General features: G+C 40.3%; 1 protein-coding gene across 1 annotated transcript in view; it reads left to right on the top strand.

The window, feature by feature from the left end:
• Positions 1 to 22825, top strand: part of Ino80 (INO80 complex ATPase subunit) — a 104612-nt gene that overhangs the window by 60410 nt on the left and 21377 nt on the right. The window contains exons 26-28 of the mRNA XM_075961821.1: positions 468 to 693; positions 5571 to 5698; positions 19331 to 19425. Coding sequence (XP_075817936.1) covers positions 468 to 693; positions 5571 to 5698; positions 19331 to 19425 — 449 coding nt within the window. The remainder of the gene's footprint in view (positions 1 to 467; positions 694 to 5570; positions 5699 to 19330; positions 19426 to 22825) is intronic.

Below are 22825 nucleotides of genomic sequence, written 5' to 3'. Positions count from 1 at the left end.
CACGCTCCAGTTTCTTTTTGTATCTTGTGATTATAGGCTTGTGTTATTAAGATTACTGTTTTATCCAGAGAAATGCTCCGAGTCAATTCTTGGCATTGTCTTATTTTATTAGTTGAGGAAATTTAAAGCTAGCAGCCTGAGATTATCCTCATTGCTCTGATTTCAGAGTTCTGGGCCTAGGGATGAAGCTCAGTAGAGCTCAGTATTGGTAGAGTGCTTGCTTAGTATTCACAAGCCTGAAATTTGCCTATCCCACACTAGGTAGTGAAGGTAATAGGATCAGTTGTTCAAGGTCATCCTTGACTTCTTGACAATTTGGAGGCTGTCCTGGGCTACATGAGATCCTGTCTCAGAAGCAAAGAAAAGGAAAGAAAGAAAGGAAGGAAGGAAGGTTGAAGTTCCCTCAAGACTTGATGTGTATGAAAAAATGCAGAAGTATTTGATCATCTGTGAATTTTGCCCTGCAGGTCACCGCAGTGCCGTTGGATTCTTACTGTAATGACAGAAGTGCAGAGTATGAGAGACGAGTTCTGAAGGAAGGAGGGAGTCTTGCTGCCAAGCAGTGTTTGTTGAATGGGGCTCCTGAGCTTGCTACAGATTGGCTAAATCGCAGGTCGCAGTTCTTCCCTGAGCCAGCTGGAGGGCTGTGGAGCATCAGGCCCCAGAATGGCTGGTCTTTCATCAGAATTCCAGGTAAGTTTTCTGCTCCCTTGGGCATGTTCCCAGTTATGGCAAGAGAAGAATGGAGGAAAAGGCCCATGTGATAATTTCCAGTGTTTGGTATTCAGAGTACGTGAGGTTTCTCTCTCTCTCTCTCCTTCCACCTGTTATTTATAGGTAAAATACAAGTAACTTGTGTCTTGGGTGGAAAGCTGGGAAGATAAATGTTTTCTAGATTTGTTCTTGAGCACTCTCCTTTGATAATGAAGTAATACCACTTTTTTTTTAAGGGGTGGAGGCTAGGGTGCTCATGGGTAGAGTGCTTATCTAGCACCAAGGCCAGGCTCCACCCAACCTCAGAGCCCCCCTCCTTAATGGCGCATGTACACACACACAGTTTAGGGAAGGCCTCAGATCGAGTGAGTGCAGTTGTCTTGTGCCGTTGCCAGTGGAATGAATGAGAATGTCGTCACTCCCAGCGAGCCTAGTTTAAGTAGCACAAACAGTGTCCTGCACAAGGCCTAGAGATCTAAATGATAACAAGAGGAAAAACAGTATGTTTTGTGCCAAAACACTAGCAGATTCCCAGACCCCCTGGTGTCAAGGTCCAGGGTTGAAAGGAAACTAGGTTTTCATCTTTGCTTTAGTGAGGCTGCACTTGAGGAAGTTGCACACAGAGAGTCCACAGACTGATGCACTTTCCACCTGCTGCAGAGTGTAGCTCAGAGCTACCATGTTAGCTTGATTGTACAGATTCTTTGACATCTTGATTGTATTCTTGTTGAAATTTAACGGAAGCATACTAGGACTGCTCTCAAGGGGAGCATCTGCTGTAAGTGACAGCTGGATTCCTATGTAGAGATCTGCTTTTTGTTTCTTGTCTGACAGCTTTGTGTCATCCTATTGATAGCCCTTTAGAGTGCTTTGACTGTGTGTGAAATCTGTATTGCATATTGCATATGGAAAGTTAAGGGGAAAATCCAGGAGTAAAGCAGGACAGAATGGATACCACAGACATACAGGTAGGGAAGAAGCAAGATATACCATATTTCTTTCTCCTTCATTCTGGTGCTTTAGTTCCCAGTATAGGAGTAGAAGGCTTATTGCTGGCGCTGTGGGAATCTCTTGTGGCTTTTCCTGTTCTTTGAAAGAAAAATGGACCTTGTTTAAATAGCAGGAAGTGTCTGAGTTCTTTTCGCATCGATAAAAAGCACCAGCCTCACTGGCTGTTTACTGTGAGAACCGACAAGCTCCTCACTGACCCCATTGTGCTCTGTGGAGTAGCTGGGGCGGGGTAGGGCTGGGGAGGGTATCATTTGAACCTCTCTGTGTTTTATCTCTTTCTTCTATACTTTAACATTTTTTTGTTTCCCTGGGAAAGGTGGAGTCGTTTGCGTTCTTTGAAAGACTGACCAAAATTTCCTGAGTTTTATACCTTGATGGCTTCTGCAGGCTTCAGCCTTTCAGAGGTCTTCTTTCCTTGGAGAAGAGAGATATTTATAGTCTTTCTGTCCTGTCCTTGTCCTAAGCTGTGGAGAGTAGAACTTGTATTTAAATGTAAATACTATAGGATTGCTGGAAAGATGATGAGAGAGGATAGATAGGTCTGGTTGTTCCAGTATTATTTGAGGTCCTATTTTTAAGAATGGTTTGGGACTGGGTTTGACTAGACAGAATCTGCTTGATTCCTTGCAAATTAGTCTTCTGGCTCTGTTCCCCACTTAGCCACAGATCATGTTTTTGTACAGCATACTTTAGTTGCTCTTAAAAATTGAGTGATGTATGTCAGTCCCCAAAAATACCAGTGCATGCCGGGCAGTGGTGGCGCACACCTTTAATCCCAGCTTTCGGGATGCAGAGGCAGGTGGGTCTCTGTGAGTTCGAGGCCAGCCTGGTCTACAAACACTAGTTCCAGGACAGGCTCCAAAGCTACAGAGTAACCCTGTCTCAAAAAGAAAGATACCAGTGTACTAAGGCCAAATGCTAGACATTGATTTGATCTGTCTAGCACACTCACTTGAGAACTCAGAAATATTTTTGTTTGCTTAAGTGTTTTATCCTCTTGGTTTAAGTCCGTTTCTTTGGGGACTTTGCTTTCAAAATAATTCGAACAGGTCCATTGGTCTAAGGATGTAGCTCACTGATAAACCTCTTACGTTGCATGTATGAACCCTATGTTTGACCCCCAACACAACAAAAACAAAGACAACCCAGTTCTAGTACTCCTTCCTCCACCTCCCTCAACTACACAGTGGCAAACTGGCAGCACTTGCTGCTTCTGTGCATTTGAGTTCATCTTTGTGTGTGTGTGTGTCTTTACCTCTGCACTTTTCTAATCCTAACACCAGTTCATTCTAGTTAGCAAACTAAAGAAACTCTGGAAAGTGGGAAAGTGTGAAGACTACTTAATCATGGTTTTGAAGTCAATAGGGGACTAGAGATAGCTCCCAGCTTAAGAGAATTCACTGCTCCTACAGAGGACCCAGGTTTAGTTCCCAGCACCCACATGGTGGCTTACAAAGTCCAAATCATCAGTTTTTTAAATTTCTGATGCTCTCTTCTGGCCTTTGTGGGTACCGGGGCACATACATGGTATACATATATACATGCAGGCAAATATTCTTACTGTCTTAGGCTAACTATTGTGATGAAACACCACGACAAAAGTAACTTGGGAGGACAGGGTTTATTGGCTTATGCTTCCACAATACTGTTCATCATTTGAAGAAGTCAGAATAGGAACTAAAGCAGGGAAGGAATCTAGAGACTGGAGTTAATGCAGAGGCCATGGAAAGGTGCTGCTTACTGGCTTGTTCAGCCTACTTTTTTTTATAGAACCCAGTACCACCAGCCCAGGAATTTCACCATCCACAATAGGCTGGCCACCACTAATTATAAAAATGCCTTACAGCCAGATCTTATAGAGGCATTTTCTCAACTGAAGTTCTCTGCTTTCCTGTAACTCTTGCTTGTGTTAAGTTGGCATAAAACCAACCAGCACATATACATAGAAGTAAACAAATCTTTTATTACAGAGTCAGTTGGTGCTTCTCAGAGTCTAGACACCAGACAGATTTGTGTGTGCTCTGCTGGTAATGTGTTCTGAAGGGAGAGAGGACATAGCAGGCTGTGAAAATAGGAAAGCTTAGCTAGCCCACTCCCATTCAGTTACTGAAAATTGTATGGCTTAAAAAAAAAAAAGCTATCAAAATAAGGAGACTACTGACAATCCAGTAAAGAAGGGATTATGAGGAGAAGTGAATTTCTTGGATTATTCAGAAAACGTTGCTGTCTGATCAGACTTGGAATTCCCACTGGCCTCCTTGTCTGGTGCCTGGGAGAAAGCTCAGCACTCATTCCTGTCCTGCTGCAGTCATTTGATTGTGCTGGAAAGGAGACAGCAAAGAGAAGAGCATTTCAGTAATCTAAACAGGAGCAAACAAAGAGGCTGAACAAAGGTGTGGAGCACAGGGGAGGGGAGGGGAGGGCAGTGTGTCCTGGCAGCATTCCGAAGGTGGGAAAAGGGTGCAGTGCAGAGGAGTAAACATCCAGGACCCATAGCTTTGTAGCAAAAACAGAGCAGCTGGTGATTTGTTATGGTGCTGTCAGCACATCCGTTCTTGTTCAGTGTAGACAATAATTGTGTACTTGGCAAATAGTGGCAAGAATGACAGTTGAGAATTCTTGGACTACTGTCAGTACTTGGTCTTTGCAGTTCTGAAGAAAGAGCATGGTTCAACCCTGGAAGCTAAGGATAGACATTTTGACTTTTGGGAGGTAGTTGCCAGTGTAAAGTTCTCTATATTGTTTCTCTTCTTTTTGATGTGTGTTTCCCCAGCCACTTCCATATACACTCTTATGCAACCCCTCAAGCCTCCTCTCTTCCTCTCTTAATCAACAATTGTTGAGGGCATGTTTATGAATGGTCTGCAAACAGGAAACGCTCCTTCCTGGAATATGATGTGAGTGGATGGTATTCAATGGGTGCCATGAAAACCTGTGAGTTCAGTGTGCTTAGTATGGGAAGAAGAAAGAGAAACCCAAGTTAGTGAGTGAAAGCATTTCACAGAAGCCTAAAGTCTGCTATCTCTGAAAACCTGGGAGTAGGGCTCATTGAAAGAGCATATGACCCTGGAATTGATAGCTGGTTATTAGAGAGTGTCAAGGGTGGACATATTCATTTGCATTTTTTGGTGTTTACATTATCGGCAGACATCTGCCCTTGTCTATTCTCATGCTTTTAGGACATAATCTCTGTCTTAGCTACTGTTTTGTGATAAATGCAACTTATAAAAGAAAGCATTTAAGTGGGGGCTTACAGTTTTAGATGGTGAGTCCATGATCCACCTGGGAGGAAACATGGCAACAGGAAGACAGACATACTGCTGGAACAGTACTTGAGAGTCTACGTCTTACCTGCAAGTTGGAATCAGAGAGGGAAGGGACAGCTTGATGTGGCCTTTGGAAACTTCAGACCCCACCCCCTCCTCCAACAAGGTCACACCTGCTAATCTCCCAAACAGTTCTACTGACACAGAACCAAGCCTTCATCTAAGTTTCATTCAAACCAGCATAAGCACCGAATTAGAAGCAACAAATTTCTAGAGTAAACCAAAGGAGTAGGGATTTGAGGTTACTTACAGCACACAATATACTTGCCACTGGTAGATAGCCTTGTGTACTTAGAATGTGGACTAAACACCTAATTGGCACTGTCACCTGAGAAGCTGTCTTCAGCTCTTTCCTGGTCAGGATTTAGCAGGGTTTTCCATTCTACCTCTCGAGCACTTTCCAGTTCTCATGAAAACAAGCATCCTGATTGCAGAAACTTTGACCGTATACAGCTTTGCAGTGGGTGATTTGTTGCTTCAATTAAATAGTTTCCTCCCCCACCCTTTTTTTCTTCCCAGGCAAGGAGAGCCTCATCACAGACAGTGGAAAGCTGTATGCTCTTGATATCCTGTTGACTCGACTCAAGTCTCAAGGACATAGAGTCCTTATCTACTCTCAGATGACCAGGATGATAGACCTGCTGGAGGTAGGAGAAGGAATCTTGGGGACCTAGGAGTCCTTGACATTTAATTTGGATAGGAAGCTGATGTCCCTATCGTATCAGCCATAATTACTGGGAACACCCAAACCCTTCTTTGTGGTTTACATTCTGTAGAAAGAGCAAAGTGCCCCATCCCCCAGTAATTGGAGGACTTCTGTTCTCTTCCCTTAGCCAATGAAATACAAGAGATGAAATTCTACAATTTTAAAGCAAATCCAGTCTGGGAAGTCTGATTTCTGTATAGAAGTCAAGATTGGGGATTCAGTTTTTTGTTTTTGTTTCTTTATGTTAAAAACCCGGGGAACAGCTATTGAACAGATTAAATTTGATGCATCTTGACTATATGTTGCAGACATTGGAATGGGGTCTGAGAATTAGGATATTTAAAATTTCCTGAGGTAATATTACTGTACAGCCATGGTTTACCACTGGGTTAGCCGTGAAAGACAACTGTGTCTCGTTACTTACAGGGTTAAGTTCTATTTTATTTTTTCTGAATGATGACTTATTTATGGACAAGGAGACCATAAACATAGAAAGAAAAGAACAAGAGCAAATAGTCACAAACCACCAAAGTTAAGTCTTACAGGAAAGTTAGGAAAGGCTAAGGTATCTGGTGATCAGAACTGTGTAAATGGCTCACATTTTTCCTTGGGTTTAATATATGAAAAGCTGTATATTCTAGCCTGCTACTTCAAGGAGTAGTATTGAAAAAAAGTTGTCCCTATTCAAGAATAAGGGGATCAGGAACATGGCAGTACAAAAGGAATGAAGATAGCAAAAGGGAAGGTTGGGCCAGTGAGATGACTCAGTTCATAAGACACTTACCACCAAGCCTGATGACAAGTTCAGTTCCCACAACCCATGTGGTTGAGAGATTCGGTTCCTACAGATTGTCCTCTGACCTCTGTGCATCTATGCATGCATATATATTCATACACACACAAATAATAAAATTATTTTAAAAAGGAGCTGAACGTTTTGGGTTCTTTGGACGCCAAAGTTGGCTTGAGAGATTTTGCAGAGTGTGATTATCCATTTTGTGGGCAGACTCCTTTTAATAATTTGGCAATTTGTTTTTAGCAAGAGATGTAATATGCAACATCTGGGGTCAATTTTGTCTAGATCTTAGATTTCATGCAGTGCTTAGATTTGTGGTAGTTTTAACATGATGAATTTCCTGATTTGTTCCATGACATCACCTAGTTATAAATGATGGGAAAGTCCTAACAAGTTTGAGCATAAGAGAAGTGATTAAGCCACTGTTGTCAGTGTTCTCTTTTGATTAGTTGGCCTTTGCCCCAGTTTCCCATTTCCTCACATGCAGCTCGGAAAGTAGGACTGGGGCTTTATTTATGCTAGGTCAGTGATAGCCTCAGCCGTGATTGGCCGTTAAATCTTAAATACTATAAGGCTCTAATAGCGGCAGTTCAACTAAAAGAACTCTGCTCAGACCAAGTGTTACCGGTAGCCAAAACAAACCAGTCCTACAGTGAGGCTCTTCTTGGTTCTTGTGTACTTGCCTCGTCCTGAGGATTTGGGGAAAGCACAGGTGAAGCAGTGATTAAGAATTACAAAGAGAAAGGCCGGAGAGATGACTCAGCTGAAGAGCACTGTCAGCTCTTCTAGAGGACGCAGGTTCAATTCCAAACACCTACATGGCAGCTCACAACTGTCTCTGACTCTAGGCCCAAAGGATCCAATACCCTCTCTGTCCTGCACCAGCACCCCACAAATAAAATTCACACATATATATACAGGCAAAACCTCCAGACACATAAATTTTTTTAATTACTGAAAGAACAATATACAATGGGCTTAGTAAAGGTGACAAAAATTTTTCTTTTTCTATTGCTATATCAGAATTATATAGCATCTTAAAAGTTGATTCAGAGAAGTTCCAAGGATCATGAGAGAACAACCTCAAAGTTAGCTGTGACAGACAAAGAAGAATATGCTTGATTAATCTTTTATGGCCCTGAGTTTTGGAGAAGATTTAGTGGGTTATACTTACCAACAAAACAGCTGAGAACTTTAAAATGCAGGTGGAGAATTATAAATTAAGAAAAAGCAGATTTACAACCTGAGTTTCACAGCTGAGCCATTTTCTGCACTCCACAAAACTCTTCTCCTGCCATCTTTTTTTTTGCGGGGGGGAAAGATGCCCATTTCTTTGATATTTTCATAGTTACAAAGAGCTTTTAATTTTCATAGACAACTTACATTATGTCTGGGTTTTCTCTTTAGAGATTCATTCCTGTTACATAGGCAACAGAGTCTGAATTTAAAAGAAATACACCACTCAATTTTCAGTGCAATGTAAAAAAAAGTACTTGTGGGGCTGGAGAGATGCTCAGATGTTAAGAGCATTGCCTGCTCTTCCAAAGGTCCTGAGTTCAATTCCCAGCAACCATATGGTGGCTCACAATCATCTGTAATGGGGTCTGGTGCCTTCTTCGGGCCTGCAGACACACATGGAAGGAATGCTGTATACATAATAAATAAATAAATATTTAAAAAATAAATTGATTTAAAAAAAAGTACTTATAGCAAGTCGGTCAACTCTTGACTATATGGCATAATTAATAAGACAAAGCTAATATTTAAAACAGTAGAATATAGAATAAAATCCAGATAAGCCATAGCTAATTGTGACATCTGAGACCACTGGGTTCTGTAACTTGCCCAGGCAAGCCATCCAAGTACAGTGCCTTACTAGAGAAGGATTCATCTTAAACAGAGACTGTCATCTGAGCACTGGCTTTTTTAAAACTCCAGATTACCTTTGGGAACTGTGATTCTGAATGTACTAGGAAGCAGGCATGTTCTTAACTGTCCCCACAGAATGAAAGCAAATTTGATTCACCATCAGCTGGATTTTTATACGTCCTCAGAGTGGTAGGGGCAGTGTTTTAGCTTGTAGCCTCATTGTTTAAAATCTGTGTGGGGCCTGGGGATATGACTCTGACTTCTATGGGTAAAAAGTATATGCTGTACAAGCATGAGGACCTGAGTTTAAATTCCTAGCGCCCGTATAAAAAGTGACAATCCGTGTGGACAGATAGGCATGGGTACACTCTTGCGTGTGCACCCCTCTACCACCAGATCTCTGTTGGGAGAGGGGTAGCTGAGACAGAAGGATGTCTGGGGCTTGCTAGCTGCCAGCCTAGCTCCAGGTTCAGTAAGAGACCCTACCAAGGGAATAAACTAAATAGTATAGGGCAGGACACATGATGTGCTCCATCGCCCACTGCACACACATGAGTGGATCCATACACGCATGTTCATGGGAAGCACACATATAAAATCTATAAATAAATACATTTATTTTCATGGCATTTGTGAGCAAGGCATTATGCTAAGCAGCAATGTGCCTAGTGGAGTAGACTTTGTATACACAAATAACTGCCAAGTGAATACTGATCCTAATGCCAAAATGAATCATTAGCAAAACTAAGGATAGCTAGAGGAAATGCGCTTATTTGTGCAGAAGGTTACATAGAGTGTAATAGCTGAACTGAACTTAAATCGGACTTTAAACATCAGGAAGAAAGGAAATTCAAAACCAAAGAAACCTGATTTTAAAAGGCAATGATATGAAAGTGTAGGCTTGGGGAGGTAGTCCACTGTGACTGGAAAATACAGTATAGGAGAAAAGAAAGACAAGGCTTATGTTGAACCCCGTGAGAATCTTATGAAAGAATCTGCTCTGAGGTGATCTGTATTTTATAAGGGAAATAGGAAATAGAGCCATCATCATTCATTCTCTTGGTGCAGTATGCTTAGGCTACAGAGAAACTGTAACAGACGTTGAGAGGAGTCTGACTTTTTCCTGGTGATATACCCCAAAGATGAAGTAATTCCCAAAAAAAAAAAAAAAATTATGCCATATCTAGGAGTTTTTGATTCAACACTTAACCTTTCTCTTGCTTTGCTTTAGCAAAGTGAAATTGAGTTAAAATGAACAGCAAAGGCAATTTTGAAATAAACCTTAGGATGGATGGGGCCCTGTCCCATTTCCCTTATCCTCCTAGTAGCGAGTATCCCTTTCACCTGGGAAGCAATAGAAGAGGGAATATCGAACCAATCTGTGTGAGTCTGAATTCTAGCCATAGGTCTCTTTGTAAACTTTATTGAACACCCACTGTAATAACTATAATAGCACCTATCCTAAAGGCCATCCTGAGGATTAGATGAGCTGAACCAGGTAAATTACATAAAACACTGACTGTGCTTAGTGGTGGCTCAGGAAATCCCAGCCATCAGCAGCACACTGCTGCTTCTGCAAGGGTCTCCTGGTACCTTGATATTGTGCTACTATGTATCTCTATATCTGTTTTCACCTGTGGATTTGGGGTATACATTAGTTTCATCTTTGAAACTTTACTTAAGGTATAGTTAATAAATAGAAATCATATTTAAGGTAGTGTGTTTTTATATTTCTTCTACTTTTGTCTTCTTTGGTTCTGTGTGTATATATGTATATGTACATACATATTCTCTATAACAAATACATATAATGTCTATATGCACACATACATCAAAATCATATGTGTGTATTTGTTAGGGAGCAGTCAAATTTCTTTAATATACTTGACAATCCTGAATGTGTATATAATGTATCTTGGTCTAATTCACCATCAACTCCTTCCCCTCTCCAGCATGACCTGCTCCCCATGCACTCTCTTTCTGTGATAACCTTCGGAGTTAGTGCTGCTACTGGACTGTTGGCTTGGTCTTGTGCAGGTAGCCGGCAGTGCCTTCTGAATACACTGGACATATCATGCCCAAAAGGCAGCATTTCAGCCCTCCTCCCCATCTCCTAGCTCTTACTTCTTTCTGCTTCCTTTTCTATGATGTTGTCCGAACCTTGGCAGGGTAGAGGTGAGTTGATACCGATGTCCCATTTAGAACCAAGCATACTATAGTCACTTATTCTCATGCCTTTATCAGTTGTGAATTGCTGCATTAACTGTTACAAAAAGAAGTTTGTCTGGCCAAGGTTGAGAGTGGTATTAATCTATAGTTAAAATGTAAGTATTTAGAAGACAATTTGAGAACATGTCCTTTAGCAAAATAACAGTTGTAGGTTCCTTGATAGGGCAAAAACCTCCAGAACAATGGACTCTTAACCAGGTTTATAATACCAGGCATGGATTACCTCCTGTGGATCAGTCTTGGTTACCAATCAGAACCTTGGTTGTCATCATACTGTTTTTGTACCAATAGGCATCTTTCCTAGCAGGCCAGTATTGTAGCATTCAGGGTTCACGTCTGGATAGTATAATTGATGGCTTTTCTCTGCCAGTGGTCTGTATAGCATTTCCTGGCACTATGAAAAGCTAACCAACAAAGAAGAGGTTTTCAGATCAGTCCCAGCTTAATTTCTCCATGTCCTGCAGCCAAAGTGTGCTGTGTCTTCAGTAGCAGAGTCTTACTATGTATTTATTGTGTGCAATGGCAAATAGCCTTCCTTGTTTGGGTGACTTCTGGAACTTCCCTGAACAGTAAAATCTGTAGGGCAGAGCCCTCGCATGGCACTGAGGTTGAATAATTAGCTTATAAAATAATAGATTTTCATAAGGTTTTGGGGGGGGGGGTTAGAGGTTTTTTTTTTTAGATAGATTGATTGATTGATTGCGTATACAACATTCCTTCCATGTATGCTTGCATGCCAGAAGAGGGCACCAGATCTCATTCTAGACGGCTGTGAGCCACCATGTGGTTGCTGGGAATTGAACTCAGGACCTCTGGAAGAGCAGTCAGTGCTCTTAACCTCTGAGCCACCTCTCCAGCCCATCATAAGGATTTTTCGTCTTTGGATTAATCTACTGCATTCTTCCTCTCCTCTTATTCTATTTCCACTTAAATATTTGACCCTCTCCTTGTACTTTCATAGAATATGTGTTCTATTGCTAGAGAGATGGCTCAGTGGTTATGAGTACTGGCTGCTCTTCCAGAGGATCTGGGATCAATTTCCAGCACCCACATGGCAGCTCACGACTGTCTGTGACTCCATTTGCAGGAAAACTGACGCCCTTACACAGATAGTCATGCATGTCAAACACCAATGAATAGTAAAAAAAATATTTTTAAATAATATGCCCTCCTATTCCCCCCACCATTCTCATGGGCCTTTCTAGCTTGTTGACCTCTTCAAGCATTCAAAATTAAACATACATCACTTGACACTGTTTCTAGTTTCATCCATTTTCCTGCAAATCTTTAAAAAAAATCATTTTTCTAACTGGATGGTGGTACATGCCTTTAATCCCAGCACTCGGGAGGCAGAGGCAAACAGATCTCTGAGTTTGAGGCAGCCTGGTCTACAAAGTTCCAGGGCAGCCAGAACTGTTAACATAGAAAAACTCCAAAAATACTCATTTTTCTTTACTGCAGAATAAAATTCCATTGTGTTTGTGTGCCACATTTTTATTACCCGTTCATGCTGGTATACATCTCACCTAATTCCATTTACTAGCTGTTGTGAATAGAGCAATATTGAACATGGGTGTGGAAGTAATTTCCGTAATTGATATACCACTTTGCACTGATACAGTGCAGTAGATAGTAGATAAGTGTTCCCCCTTTCTTGATACATTCCAGCATTTGGCGTCATTTGTGTCGCTGTCTCTCTTGATCTCTCTGTGTATCCTTGACTGTTGTGCAACTCTCTGTGTAATACTGGCTGGCCTCAAACTCACAGAAATCTACCTGCCTCTGTTTCCTGAGTGCTGGGATTAAAGATCTATGCCATCAAGTAGGTGTCATTTATATTCTTGATAATAACCATTATTCCTCTGGTGAGATGGAGTTTCAAAGTAATTTTACTTTACATTTCCCTAGCGGCTAATGATGTTGAACAATTTTTAAATTGTTTGCTGGCCATTTATAGTTCTTTTTTTTGATTTTTCAAGACAGGGTTTCTGGGGCTGGAAAGATGGCTCAGAGGTTAAGAACACTGACTGTTCTTCCAGAGGTCCTGAGTTCAATTCCCAGCAACCACATAGTGGCTTACAGCTAGCTATGAGATCTGATGCCCTCTTCTGGCATGTAGGCAGACATAGAAACTAACACTGTATACAGGATAGATAGATAGATAGATAGATAGATAGATAGATAGATAGATAGATAGATAGATAGATAGATAGATAGATAGATAGAATAAACAGCTAGCTATAATGAGGTCTGATGCCCTCTTCTGGCATGTAGGCAGACATGGAAACTAACACTTTATGCATAATAAATAAACAAACAAAGAAATATTAAAAAAAAAAAAGACAGGGTTTCTGTATAGCCTTGGCTGTCTGGAACTTATTCTGTAGACCAGGCTGGCCTCAAACTCAACAGAGATCTGCCTATGTCTGTCTCCCTAATGCTGGGATTAAAGGCTTGCACTGCCACCACTAACTACAATTCTTACTTTGAGAACTCTAGTTCCATGCCGCCCCTCTTTTTTAATAGAATTATTCCTTTTATTAGTGTTGAGTTTTTTGGGGTTTTTTTTTGAGTTCTTTCTATATTCTACACACTAATCCTGTCTGGTACACACTGGCAGAGAATTTTTTTCACCTATTCTGTAGGCTGTCTCGTAACTCAGGGAACATTTTTTTTCTATACAGCAGCTTCTTGATTTCACGTGATTTTTAATTATCAGCCTTATTTATAGTCTGAGTGGTTAGTGTTCTATTTAGAAATTACTTGCCTGTGCCTTTATCTCAAAGTGTGTCCCTATGTTTTCTTATGCAATTTCAGAGTTTCAGCTGTAATATTGAGGCCCTTGATCTATTTGGAGTTGAGTTTTGTGCAGAATGAAAAGATAAGGACTTGCTTTCGTTCGTTTGTCTACATGTAGATAGCCAGTTTTCTCAGCAGTTTTCTCCAATGTTTTTTTTTTTTGTATTTTTGTCAAAAATCAGGCATCTATAGTTGTATAGCCTTGGCACTCAATCTTCTCTTCTATTCCCTTGATCTGTGAGTCAGTTTTTATGCCAGTACTATGCTGCTTTCAATGCAATGGCTCTGTACTGTGACTTGACATTAGGTCTGATAATAGCTCCAACAGTATTTATTTTGCTCAAGATGCTTTGGATATCTAGAATCTCTTGAGCTTCCATATGAAATTTAGCGTTTCTTTTTCTTGTGAAGAATGCCACTGGAATTTTGATGGAAATTGTATTAAATTTGTAGATTGCCTATTTTAGACAGCATTGTTCACAGTATTTATTGCTTTCTTCCCATCCATGAGCATGGAAGGTCTTTCCATCTTCTAATGTCTTCCTAGGAGTATTTAAATTTTTCATTACACACGTTGGAAAGATGGAGAACCCAAGTTCAGTTCCCAACACTCACATCAGGCAGCTCAAAGTCACCTGTCTTCAGCTGTAGGGGATCTGATGCCCTTCTGACTCTGAGGGCACTCCCTCAGAGTCATGTGTGTGTGTGCACATATGCGTACATGCACACAAATGCAGGCACTGCACAAATAAAATAAATTAATTTTTTCTTTGTAAATGTGTTCCATATTGATTAAGTTTATTTTGGGACTGTTTTTTGTTTGTTTGCTTGTTTTACGTTATTGTGAAAAGAATTGTTTTTCTATTTTTCCCCTTTTTATTTTATATATATTGGGTGTGTACAGTATGTGGATGTAGTACCTGAGCAGGCCAGAAGAGGGCATCAGGTCTCCTTGGAACTGGACTTACAGTAGGTAGCTGTAAGCTGCCTTGTGGGTGCTGGAAATCAAACCTTTGGAGGAGCTGTTAAGTGCTCTTAACTGCTGCACCATCTCTCTACCCCCCTCCCTGGTTTCCTTTTTAGGTTGTCATTTGTACATAGGAAGGCTAATGATATTTATGTGTTAACTTGGTATCCTGCCACTTTGCTGAAAACGCTTATCTGTTGATTGTTTTTTGATGCAGTCTTTATGTTATCTTATAGTATAGAATCTTATCGTCTGCAGTCAGGGGTACTTTGCCACCTTCTTTTCCTGTTTGTATGCTTTGTGTTTGCTTCTCTTACTGCTCAGACGAACACTTCCAGCACTATATGGAATACATGTGAAGAAAGTGGGCTCTCTTATCTTGTTCCTGATTTTAATGGAATTCTTTGAGGTTTTCCCCCCATTTAAGGTTAGCTGTAGTTTTGTTATATATAGCATTTATTATGTTGAGTTGTTTCTTCTGTTTCAAGTTTCTTCGGGGCTTTTAACATGAAGTGATGTTGGATTTTGTCAAAAGCCTTTTACATTCATTTATATTTTATTTTATGTATAAGAATGTTTTGTCAGCCGGGCCGTAGTGGCACACGCCTTTAATCCCAGCACTCGGGAGGCAGAGGCAAGCGAATCTCTGTGAGTTTGACAAGAGATAGTTCCAGGTCTACAAGAGCTAGTTCCAGGACAGGCTCAAGAAGCTACAGAGGAACTCTGTCTCAAAACACCAAAAAAAAAAAAAAAAATGAATGTTTTGTCTACATTTATGTATGTGTTCTATATGCATGCCTAGTGTCGGGGAAGTCAGAGAAGGGCTTTGGATCCCCCTGAATCTGGAGTTAAAGATGGTTGTGAGCCACCATGTGGGTACTGGGAGTCAAACCTGGGCCTCTCCAGAGCAACAAGTGTTTTTAGCTGCTGAGCCAGCACCCTAAGAATCTTTTCTGTACCTCTCAAGGTAAGAGTGTAATTTCTGTCCCTTGAGTCCATTTATCTGTCACATTTATTGGTTTTCAAGTATCAAACCATGTCTGTATCTCTGGAAGAAACCCAACTTGGTCATGGTGAATGATATTTTTTTTGATGTGTTTTTAAATTCAGTTTGCTAGTATTTTGTTGAATTTTTTTTATTCTAAGTTCAAGGAAATTGGTCTATAATTTTTTATTATTTTTCTTGTATCAGGGTAATATTAGCTTTATAAAAAAGAAGTTTTGTAATGTCCCTTTCCTATTTTATGAAATAGTTTGAGATGCACTGGTTTTAGTTCTTTGGAGCTGTGGTATAATTCACCAGTAAATCCATTGTACCAAAAATACTTATTTACTGCTTCAATCTCGTTGCTTATTATAGAAGGTTTTGTTTTGTGGTGGTATTGTTGTTGTTGTTTTGGGGTTTTAGAGACAGGGGTCCAGCCCTGGCTGTCCTGGACCTAACTCTGTAGACAGCAGCTTCTATCGCATAGAGATCTGCCTGCTTTTCCCTCCCAAGTTCTGGGATTAAAGGCATGGGCCCTAACCGCTGGGCTTCTTTCTTTTGGTTAGTTTAGCTGAGGGTTTGTCAGTTGTATCTTTTCAAAGAACCAATTGATTCTTTGTAGTTTTTTCCCATTTTATTAATTTCTAGTCTTAATGATTTCTTTCTGTCTACTGATCTGGGATTTGCTCTTCTTTTTCCAGGGCCCTAAGGTACATCGTTAACTTATCTCTTTGAGAACTCTCTGATTTCTTAATGTAAGCACTTAAAGCTATAAACTTTTCTCCTAGGACTACTTGTATTAAATCTGTGTTTTCATGTGGCCTTCATTTCCATCTGATTCTAAGAACTTTTTATTTCCTTTGTAAAAGGAAATAACTGGCTTCTCATTTTCAAATTGGATCTTAAATATTTTCATTTTTATGTGTATGTAGCACTAGGGGATATGTGCACTGAGTGAAGTTGCCCAGTTGCCAGAGGAAAGTGTCAGATCCCTTAGGACAGGAATTATAGGCCCTCATTGTGAACCTCTCCATATAGGAGCTGGGAACCAAACTCAGGTCTTCTGCATGAGCAGTAAGTACTCTCACCTGAGACATCTCTCCAGCTCCATTATTTTTATCTTCAAAGAACTTTCTCAGTCTTCATTGGTTTGTTTAATCTCCTTGAGTTTGTATATTCACTAGGATTTAATTTGCTATCAACTTGTAGTCTTACTCCATTATAATGACTTTTCCCATGAAGTAACTTTCTCTAAAATAGATCATATATTTGGACACAAAGTAAGTATCACAAAACAAAGGAAAACTGAAATATTTTTTGTATAGTATGTGATTACAAAAAATATTTCAGTTTTCCTTTGTTTTGTGATACTTACTTTGTGTCCAAATATATGATCTATTTTAGAGAAAGTTACTTCATGGGAAAAGTCATTATTGCCACAGGAAACCAGTATAAATATTTGTAGTATGTAGGATTTACTGGCCTTTTGGTTTTGGTTGGTGGTGATGGCTGGTGTTGTTGTTATTTTTTGTATCAGGGATTGAAATAGTCACTTAACTGTAGCCCTAGTTTTCTTTCAGTTTTTTATTATAAAACATAGTCTCATTGAGCATCTGAGGTCTTATACTACACCAGCTCTAGCCTTCCAAGTAACTGGGATTACAGAGCTGTTCCACAAGGTCTGGCTGACTAGTCTTTTTTAGTAGGGAAAAATTATGTTGGAACCTATGTATAGTTGTACCTTAGCTATGATTATTAATTATTTATTCTAAGACTCCCCAGAACCCGAGACATACACACTGTTTTTTCTCTACATGCCTTAGATAGTTTATCAAGTAAGAATTTATTAGTAGCCAATAATAAAGTAAAATGTAATATAGTATATCAGAGTTAATTAATTAAAAATTAGTAATCAGCCTGGTATGCAGAAGCCTTTAATCCTAGCACTCAGAGGCAGAGGCAGGTAGATCTCTTTACGCTAAGGGGCATTCTGGTCTATAAAAAGTTCAGGGTTATATATATAGTAATATCTGATCTCAAAAAAAATTTCTGGCAGGTGCATGCTTTTAATCCCAGCATTTGGGTGGCAAAGCCAGGTGGATACAGTGTGTTCTAGCCTGGTATACAGAGTTCCAGGGCAGCCAGGACTGTTAGACAAAGAAACCCTGCCGGGGGGGGGGCACTTTATTAATGAGTTGTTTCTTGTTTTCTATTTCATATTTTCAAACGTCAGCTTTACTGTAGGTAGATTGAAGTAAGGGAAGTGAGACCACAAGCTGAAGGACTACTGTTACTTTTTGCTGAGTGTTCATGTCTGTGCCTTCCTTCCTGCCTCAGGTCTCATGTTGCCCAGGCTGGTCTTGAATTTGCTATGTAGCTGAGGTGGTTCTTTTTTGTTTGGTTGGTTTTTGTTTTTTTCAAGACAGGGTTTCTCTAGTTTTTGGAGCCCTGGAACTCACTCTTGTAGACCAGGTTAGCCTTGAACTCACAGAGCTCCCTGGGCCTCTGCCTCCTGAATGTTGGGATTAAAGGTGTGTACCACCATACCCAACACTGATGTGGTTCTTAAAACTCCTGATCCTTTGTCTCCGCCTCCCAAGGACTGGGAATACAAGCCTGTACCACCTTATCTGGCCAATGTCTGTCTGTTTATAAATAGGCTTCCCTGTTGAGATTTGAACATGAACTTTTCTACAGTGAACTTTTCGTAGTGTGGTCTTGGTTAACCAAAGGGAAAATAAGCATGAATTTGATCTTCTCTAAGGAACCACAACTTTGGGACAAGGAAAACATTCTTCCAGTTGGGTCTCTTAAAATCTTCTCTCTATTCTTAAAAATGTGATTCCTCTCACAGGTGATGTGAAGAACATACTCAGCTTAGGAAAATTACTTTGTCATCTGTTTTGCTCTGATACTGAGACTATAAATTCAAGAACAAATCCTCAGGGATTTGTCAAGGGTGGGGCCAAGGGACACTGGTATAAATATTAATTATGGAAAGGAAACTGGTTCTGTTCACAGCTATGAAAAAATACATATGGGAAGTAGAAAAAAACAAGATCTCCTGAGTAAATTGTGAGCATGGGGTGAGGGTTGAAGGAGGAGGGGAGAGGCAGGAGGGGAGCAGAGAAAAATGTAGAGTTCAATAAAAAAAAATCAATAAAAAAAAAGAAAACTGTTATGCTCTGAAATAATGAGCTAATGGTATAGAATGAAATGTTTACTGGAATTTGTTTTAAAATATTCAAATATATTATTTATTAAGTTATACAGTGTTAGGTTAGCTGGAGCTTTCTTATGAGTTCTTCTCAAAGAACAAAGCAAAATTTTATTCAACTATATTTGGGAATGTGTTGGTGTGTGTGTTATTGAGAAAAGTCTTACTATCATATTCACCGTGTAGACCAAACCGACTTGAATTCATTGAGATTTCCCTTGCTCTACTGCCACACTCAGCTGTTTTCATTGCTGAGAATGATTTGACAGGGACCAATTGCTGACACCAAAAATTACTTGAAGAGATACTGTCCTAAACTTGAGGACCTCTACTCTGAATAACCTTGGACACTTCAGTGTCTTTTCAAAAATTATTTCAGGATAAGTAACTACAAATCAGAGTTGGAAAAAAAGAAAAGAAAAAAATACATGCTTAGTGACTGAAAAGCTGTGTTTGTTTGGGGGAGGTTGTTTTTATAAAGCCTACAGAAATCTGCAGTGGATTAGTTTCTAAATTGAGGTTGCAGGTTGATTTTGAATTTCATAAAGTAGCAATAAACTCACCTGCTACCTTTTTACAGTCATTCCCACCCATTCTGTATATAATGAGTTGAGTACATTTTATTATATCTGGATACAGTGGACAAAGCTTGAGAATTAGAATGCAGTGATTGGCATCAGACTTACTGTGTTCCTTTGTCCTGGTTGACAGGAATATATGGTTTACAGGAAGCATACCTACATGAGGCTGGATGGTTCATCTAAGATCTCAGAGAGACGAGACATGGTTGCTGATTTTCAGACCAGGTAACATTTAATGGGAATTATAGAAATTCTTTTGATTTTTCCCTCTAGTGCTTTAAATGATGTCTTGTTTGTGTTTGGAAAAGCCTCTCCGCAGGCGCATTAAGAATTCGAATCAGACCAGATTGAACCAAATTAAAATGCCCGTGTTTAATAAATGTTGTACTCCCAGGTGGCCAGGAGAGCATGGGGGGAGGTGGACAAACCCAACAACCACGTGTTTCTTTCTCCATGGCAAGCCTAAATAGCCTGTGGGAGTGGTCCTGACCCTCCCCAGGGGAGGGGTCATCGCTTGGCAGGCTGTCCAGGCCAGGTGCTTCCAGTCAGTTTGTTTCCAGCCAGTGCATCTTAGATTATTAAGCAGTCAATAGCTTGCCTACCTTTTGTGTATGTATTACACATTGTTCCTGTATGTGTTTGTGAAGGTCAGAGATCAACATTACATGACCTCCTCATCAGTTTGCTCTCCAACAACTCCCTGAACCTGGAGGTTACTGCTGTACACAGTAGCTAGATAGCGGGATCTAGGTATCCTCCTGTCTCCATCTCTCTGTGTGCACCACCACAGCACCTAGTGCCTACTATTCGCAGAGTTTGCTAAGTCTGCTTAGAGTGATTCAGATCAAAGAAAGAATGTGAATATTAATATGAAACATGATATGGCTATGTAACCTTGACAGGCTAGAACTGGCTTTGTAGACCAGGCTGGCCTGGAGTTGCTGGCCTTTGTCTCTTCCTGAATACTAACTAGGATTACAGGCATGGATTACCACACACAGCCATTTTTTTTCTCACGTCAGTACCTACTATTTTAGAAAGTAAAGGTCTATCTTTTTTTGTTTTGTTTTTTGAGACAGGATTTTTCTGTTGCTTTGTAGTGTGTTCTAGAGCTCACTGAGTAGGTGAGGCTAGCCTCAAACTCAAAAATCTGCCTTTCTCTGCTTCCCAAGTGCTAGGATTAAAGGCATGTGTCATCACTGCCTGGCTTCCTTTTTTTTTTTTTAAGGTTGAAAATAGAGGCAGGATTACAAGTAGTTTATGCTGACCTTACCTCTTGATATCCCGTCTCCATCTCTGGAGTTCTGGAACTACAGTCATTGTTACTTACAGCAATATAAAGATTTCTGAAGCCGGGAGGTGGTGGCGCACGCCTTTAATCCCAGCACTCGGGAGGCAGAGGCAGGTGGATCTCTGTGAGTTTGAGGCCAGCCTGGTCTACAAGAGCTAGTTCCAGGACAGGATCCAAAACTACAAAAGAAACCCTGTCTCGAAAAACAAAAAAACAAAACAAAAATTCTGAATATGAATGACGACCCCCAAAGAAAAGGATATCAATGTCTATGAAAAAAATGTTAGGCTAAAGGCATAGCTCAGTGATAGAGTGCTCACTTAGCATTTGCAAGACAAGTGCCAACTGTAAATGGAGACTATACTTTTGTTTCCTGGCCACCCAGACCCAAATAATTACACAAAAACTATTAATTACAACACTGTTTGGCCAAGCTCAGGCATATTCCTAACTAGCTCTTATATCTTAACCCATTTCTATTATAGTCTGTGTATCACCACGAGGCTGTGGCTCCTTGGACAGCTACATGACATCTTCCTGACTCTGCTTTCTTTCTTCCTCTGTCTCTGTTTGGATTTCCCTGCCTTGCTATATTCTGCCATGCTATAGGCCAAAGAAGTTACTTTATTAACCAATGGTAACAAAACATATCCACAGCATACAAAAGGGGAATTCCACATCAGCCAACAGTGGCTCTATCTCAGAGTTTTCTTAGAGCTGATTTTGAATTTGTGTTTGTGTTCCATTTCCTATAAGCTTTCTGGTATTACAGATACAGAACAATGTGACAAATTGCAGTGGAGTTCAGTCTGTCCTCTTTGTAGCTCTTAGCTGCTAATGAGCCTGTGAACTTTCAACTACAACATGTTACATTTGGGGGATTTGCAAGAACCGTTCATGTCCTATGTGCTGCTTCTCAATGTGCTAAGCAGGGTCTGGCTCTCCTCAGAGAAAAAGCCGTGTTTTTCTGCAGATAGGTCTGTTAAACCCATTGATAGCATTCTTCCTTACATTCAGAGAACTGAGAAATGTGGTAGAGGGAGGGGCTGGAGATGGCACCGTGGTTAAGAGACTGGCTACTCTTCCAAGGATTGGGTTCAGTTCCCATCCCCCACACAGTGGCTCACTACAGCCTATAATTCCAGTTTCAAGGAATCTGACACTCTTCTGGCCTCTTGGGCACTACACACAGACTTACATACAGGCTAAACATGTTTTTTTTTTTGTTTATTTATTTGTTTTTCTGTTTTTCGGGACTGGGTTTCTCTGTATAACAGCCCTGGTATCCTGGAACTCATTATGTAGACCAGGCTGGCCTCAAACTCAGAGATCTGCCTGCCTCTGCCTCCTGAGTGCTGGATTAAAGTGTGCGCCACCACCGCCCGGCTCATCACATCCAGCTTAAGGCTAATCACATTTTTAAAAAATGAAAAAAAATTAAGAGAAATAATTAAGACCTTACAATATGAATAAGAATGCTTCTGACTTTCTGGTATTTAGTTACATGTCCAGTTAGTATTTATCTTTTTAATTCCTGAGGAGAAAATTAAGCACCTAGCTATTTATGTTTATTCATTTCTTTTATTTCAGTTTTGTTTATTTATTGTTCTACTTTGTTTGCTTTCTTGAGACAGGTCTCATATAGCTCATGTCTTTGAATGGCTTGTTCTCTTGTTTCATTTGAGGCAGGGTCTCTACCTGTAGCCTAAATTAGAATGAGATTTGTAACATTTGACATCTGGTGACTGAGTTTACAGCTATTATAGCTGATCAAATTCCAAGAGTAGAAGAGGTAGAAAGAGGCCATAAACTTGTAGGCCATAAGTCAATGCCAGGCATCTTTAATTTTTAATTTTTGTTTGTTTGTTTGTTTATGCGATAGGGTCTCTCGTTGAGCCAGGAGCTCGCTCTTGGTACTCGTTAAGCCCTGGGATCTACCTGTTTCTGTCCTGGGAGTACAGAGGTGTGTCACTGCCTCCTTGTCCTCATTCTAACTCAGTAGGCACTTATACATTAAGCTGTCTCTACAGCCATTTCTTTCAGTGTTAAGGTTTTTGTTTTGGTTTGGTTTGGTTTCTGTTTTGTTTTTGTTTTGTTTTGTTTTTTTAAGATCTTGATATGCAGCCCAGGCTGGCCCAGAACTCACAGTAATCCTCCTGCCTTAGCCTTCTAAGTGCTGAAATTATGGGCATGAAGGATCATATTCAGCTCATCTCCTAATTAACTTAGTAAGAATAGTTCATTAAGCAGGTCCAGGAGTGCCAGTAGTTGTAGAACTCTCCTGTAGGGGCTGAAGATGGCTCAGCCTGTTAAGAGCTCTTACTGTTTTTGCAG

The sequence above is a fragment of the Microtus pennsylvanicus genome, chromosome 2 (assembly GCF_037038515.1).
Source record: "Microtus pennsylvanicus isolate mMicPen1 chromosome 2, mMicPen1.hap1, whole genome shotgun sequence".
Lineage (NCBI taxonomy): Eukaryota > Metazoa > Chordata > Mammalia > Rodentia > Cricetidae > Microtus > Microtus pennsylvanicus.
Note: the sequence above shows the minus strand (reverse complement) of the source record. Positions and strands in the feature narration are given on the sequence as shown.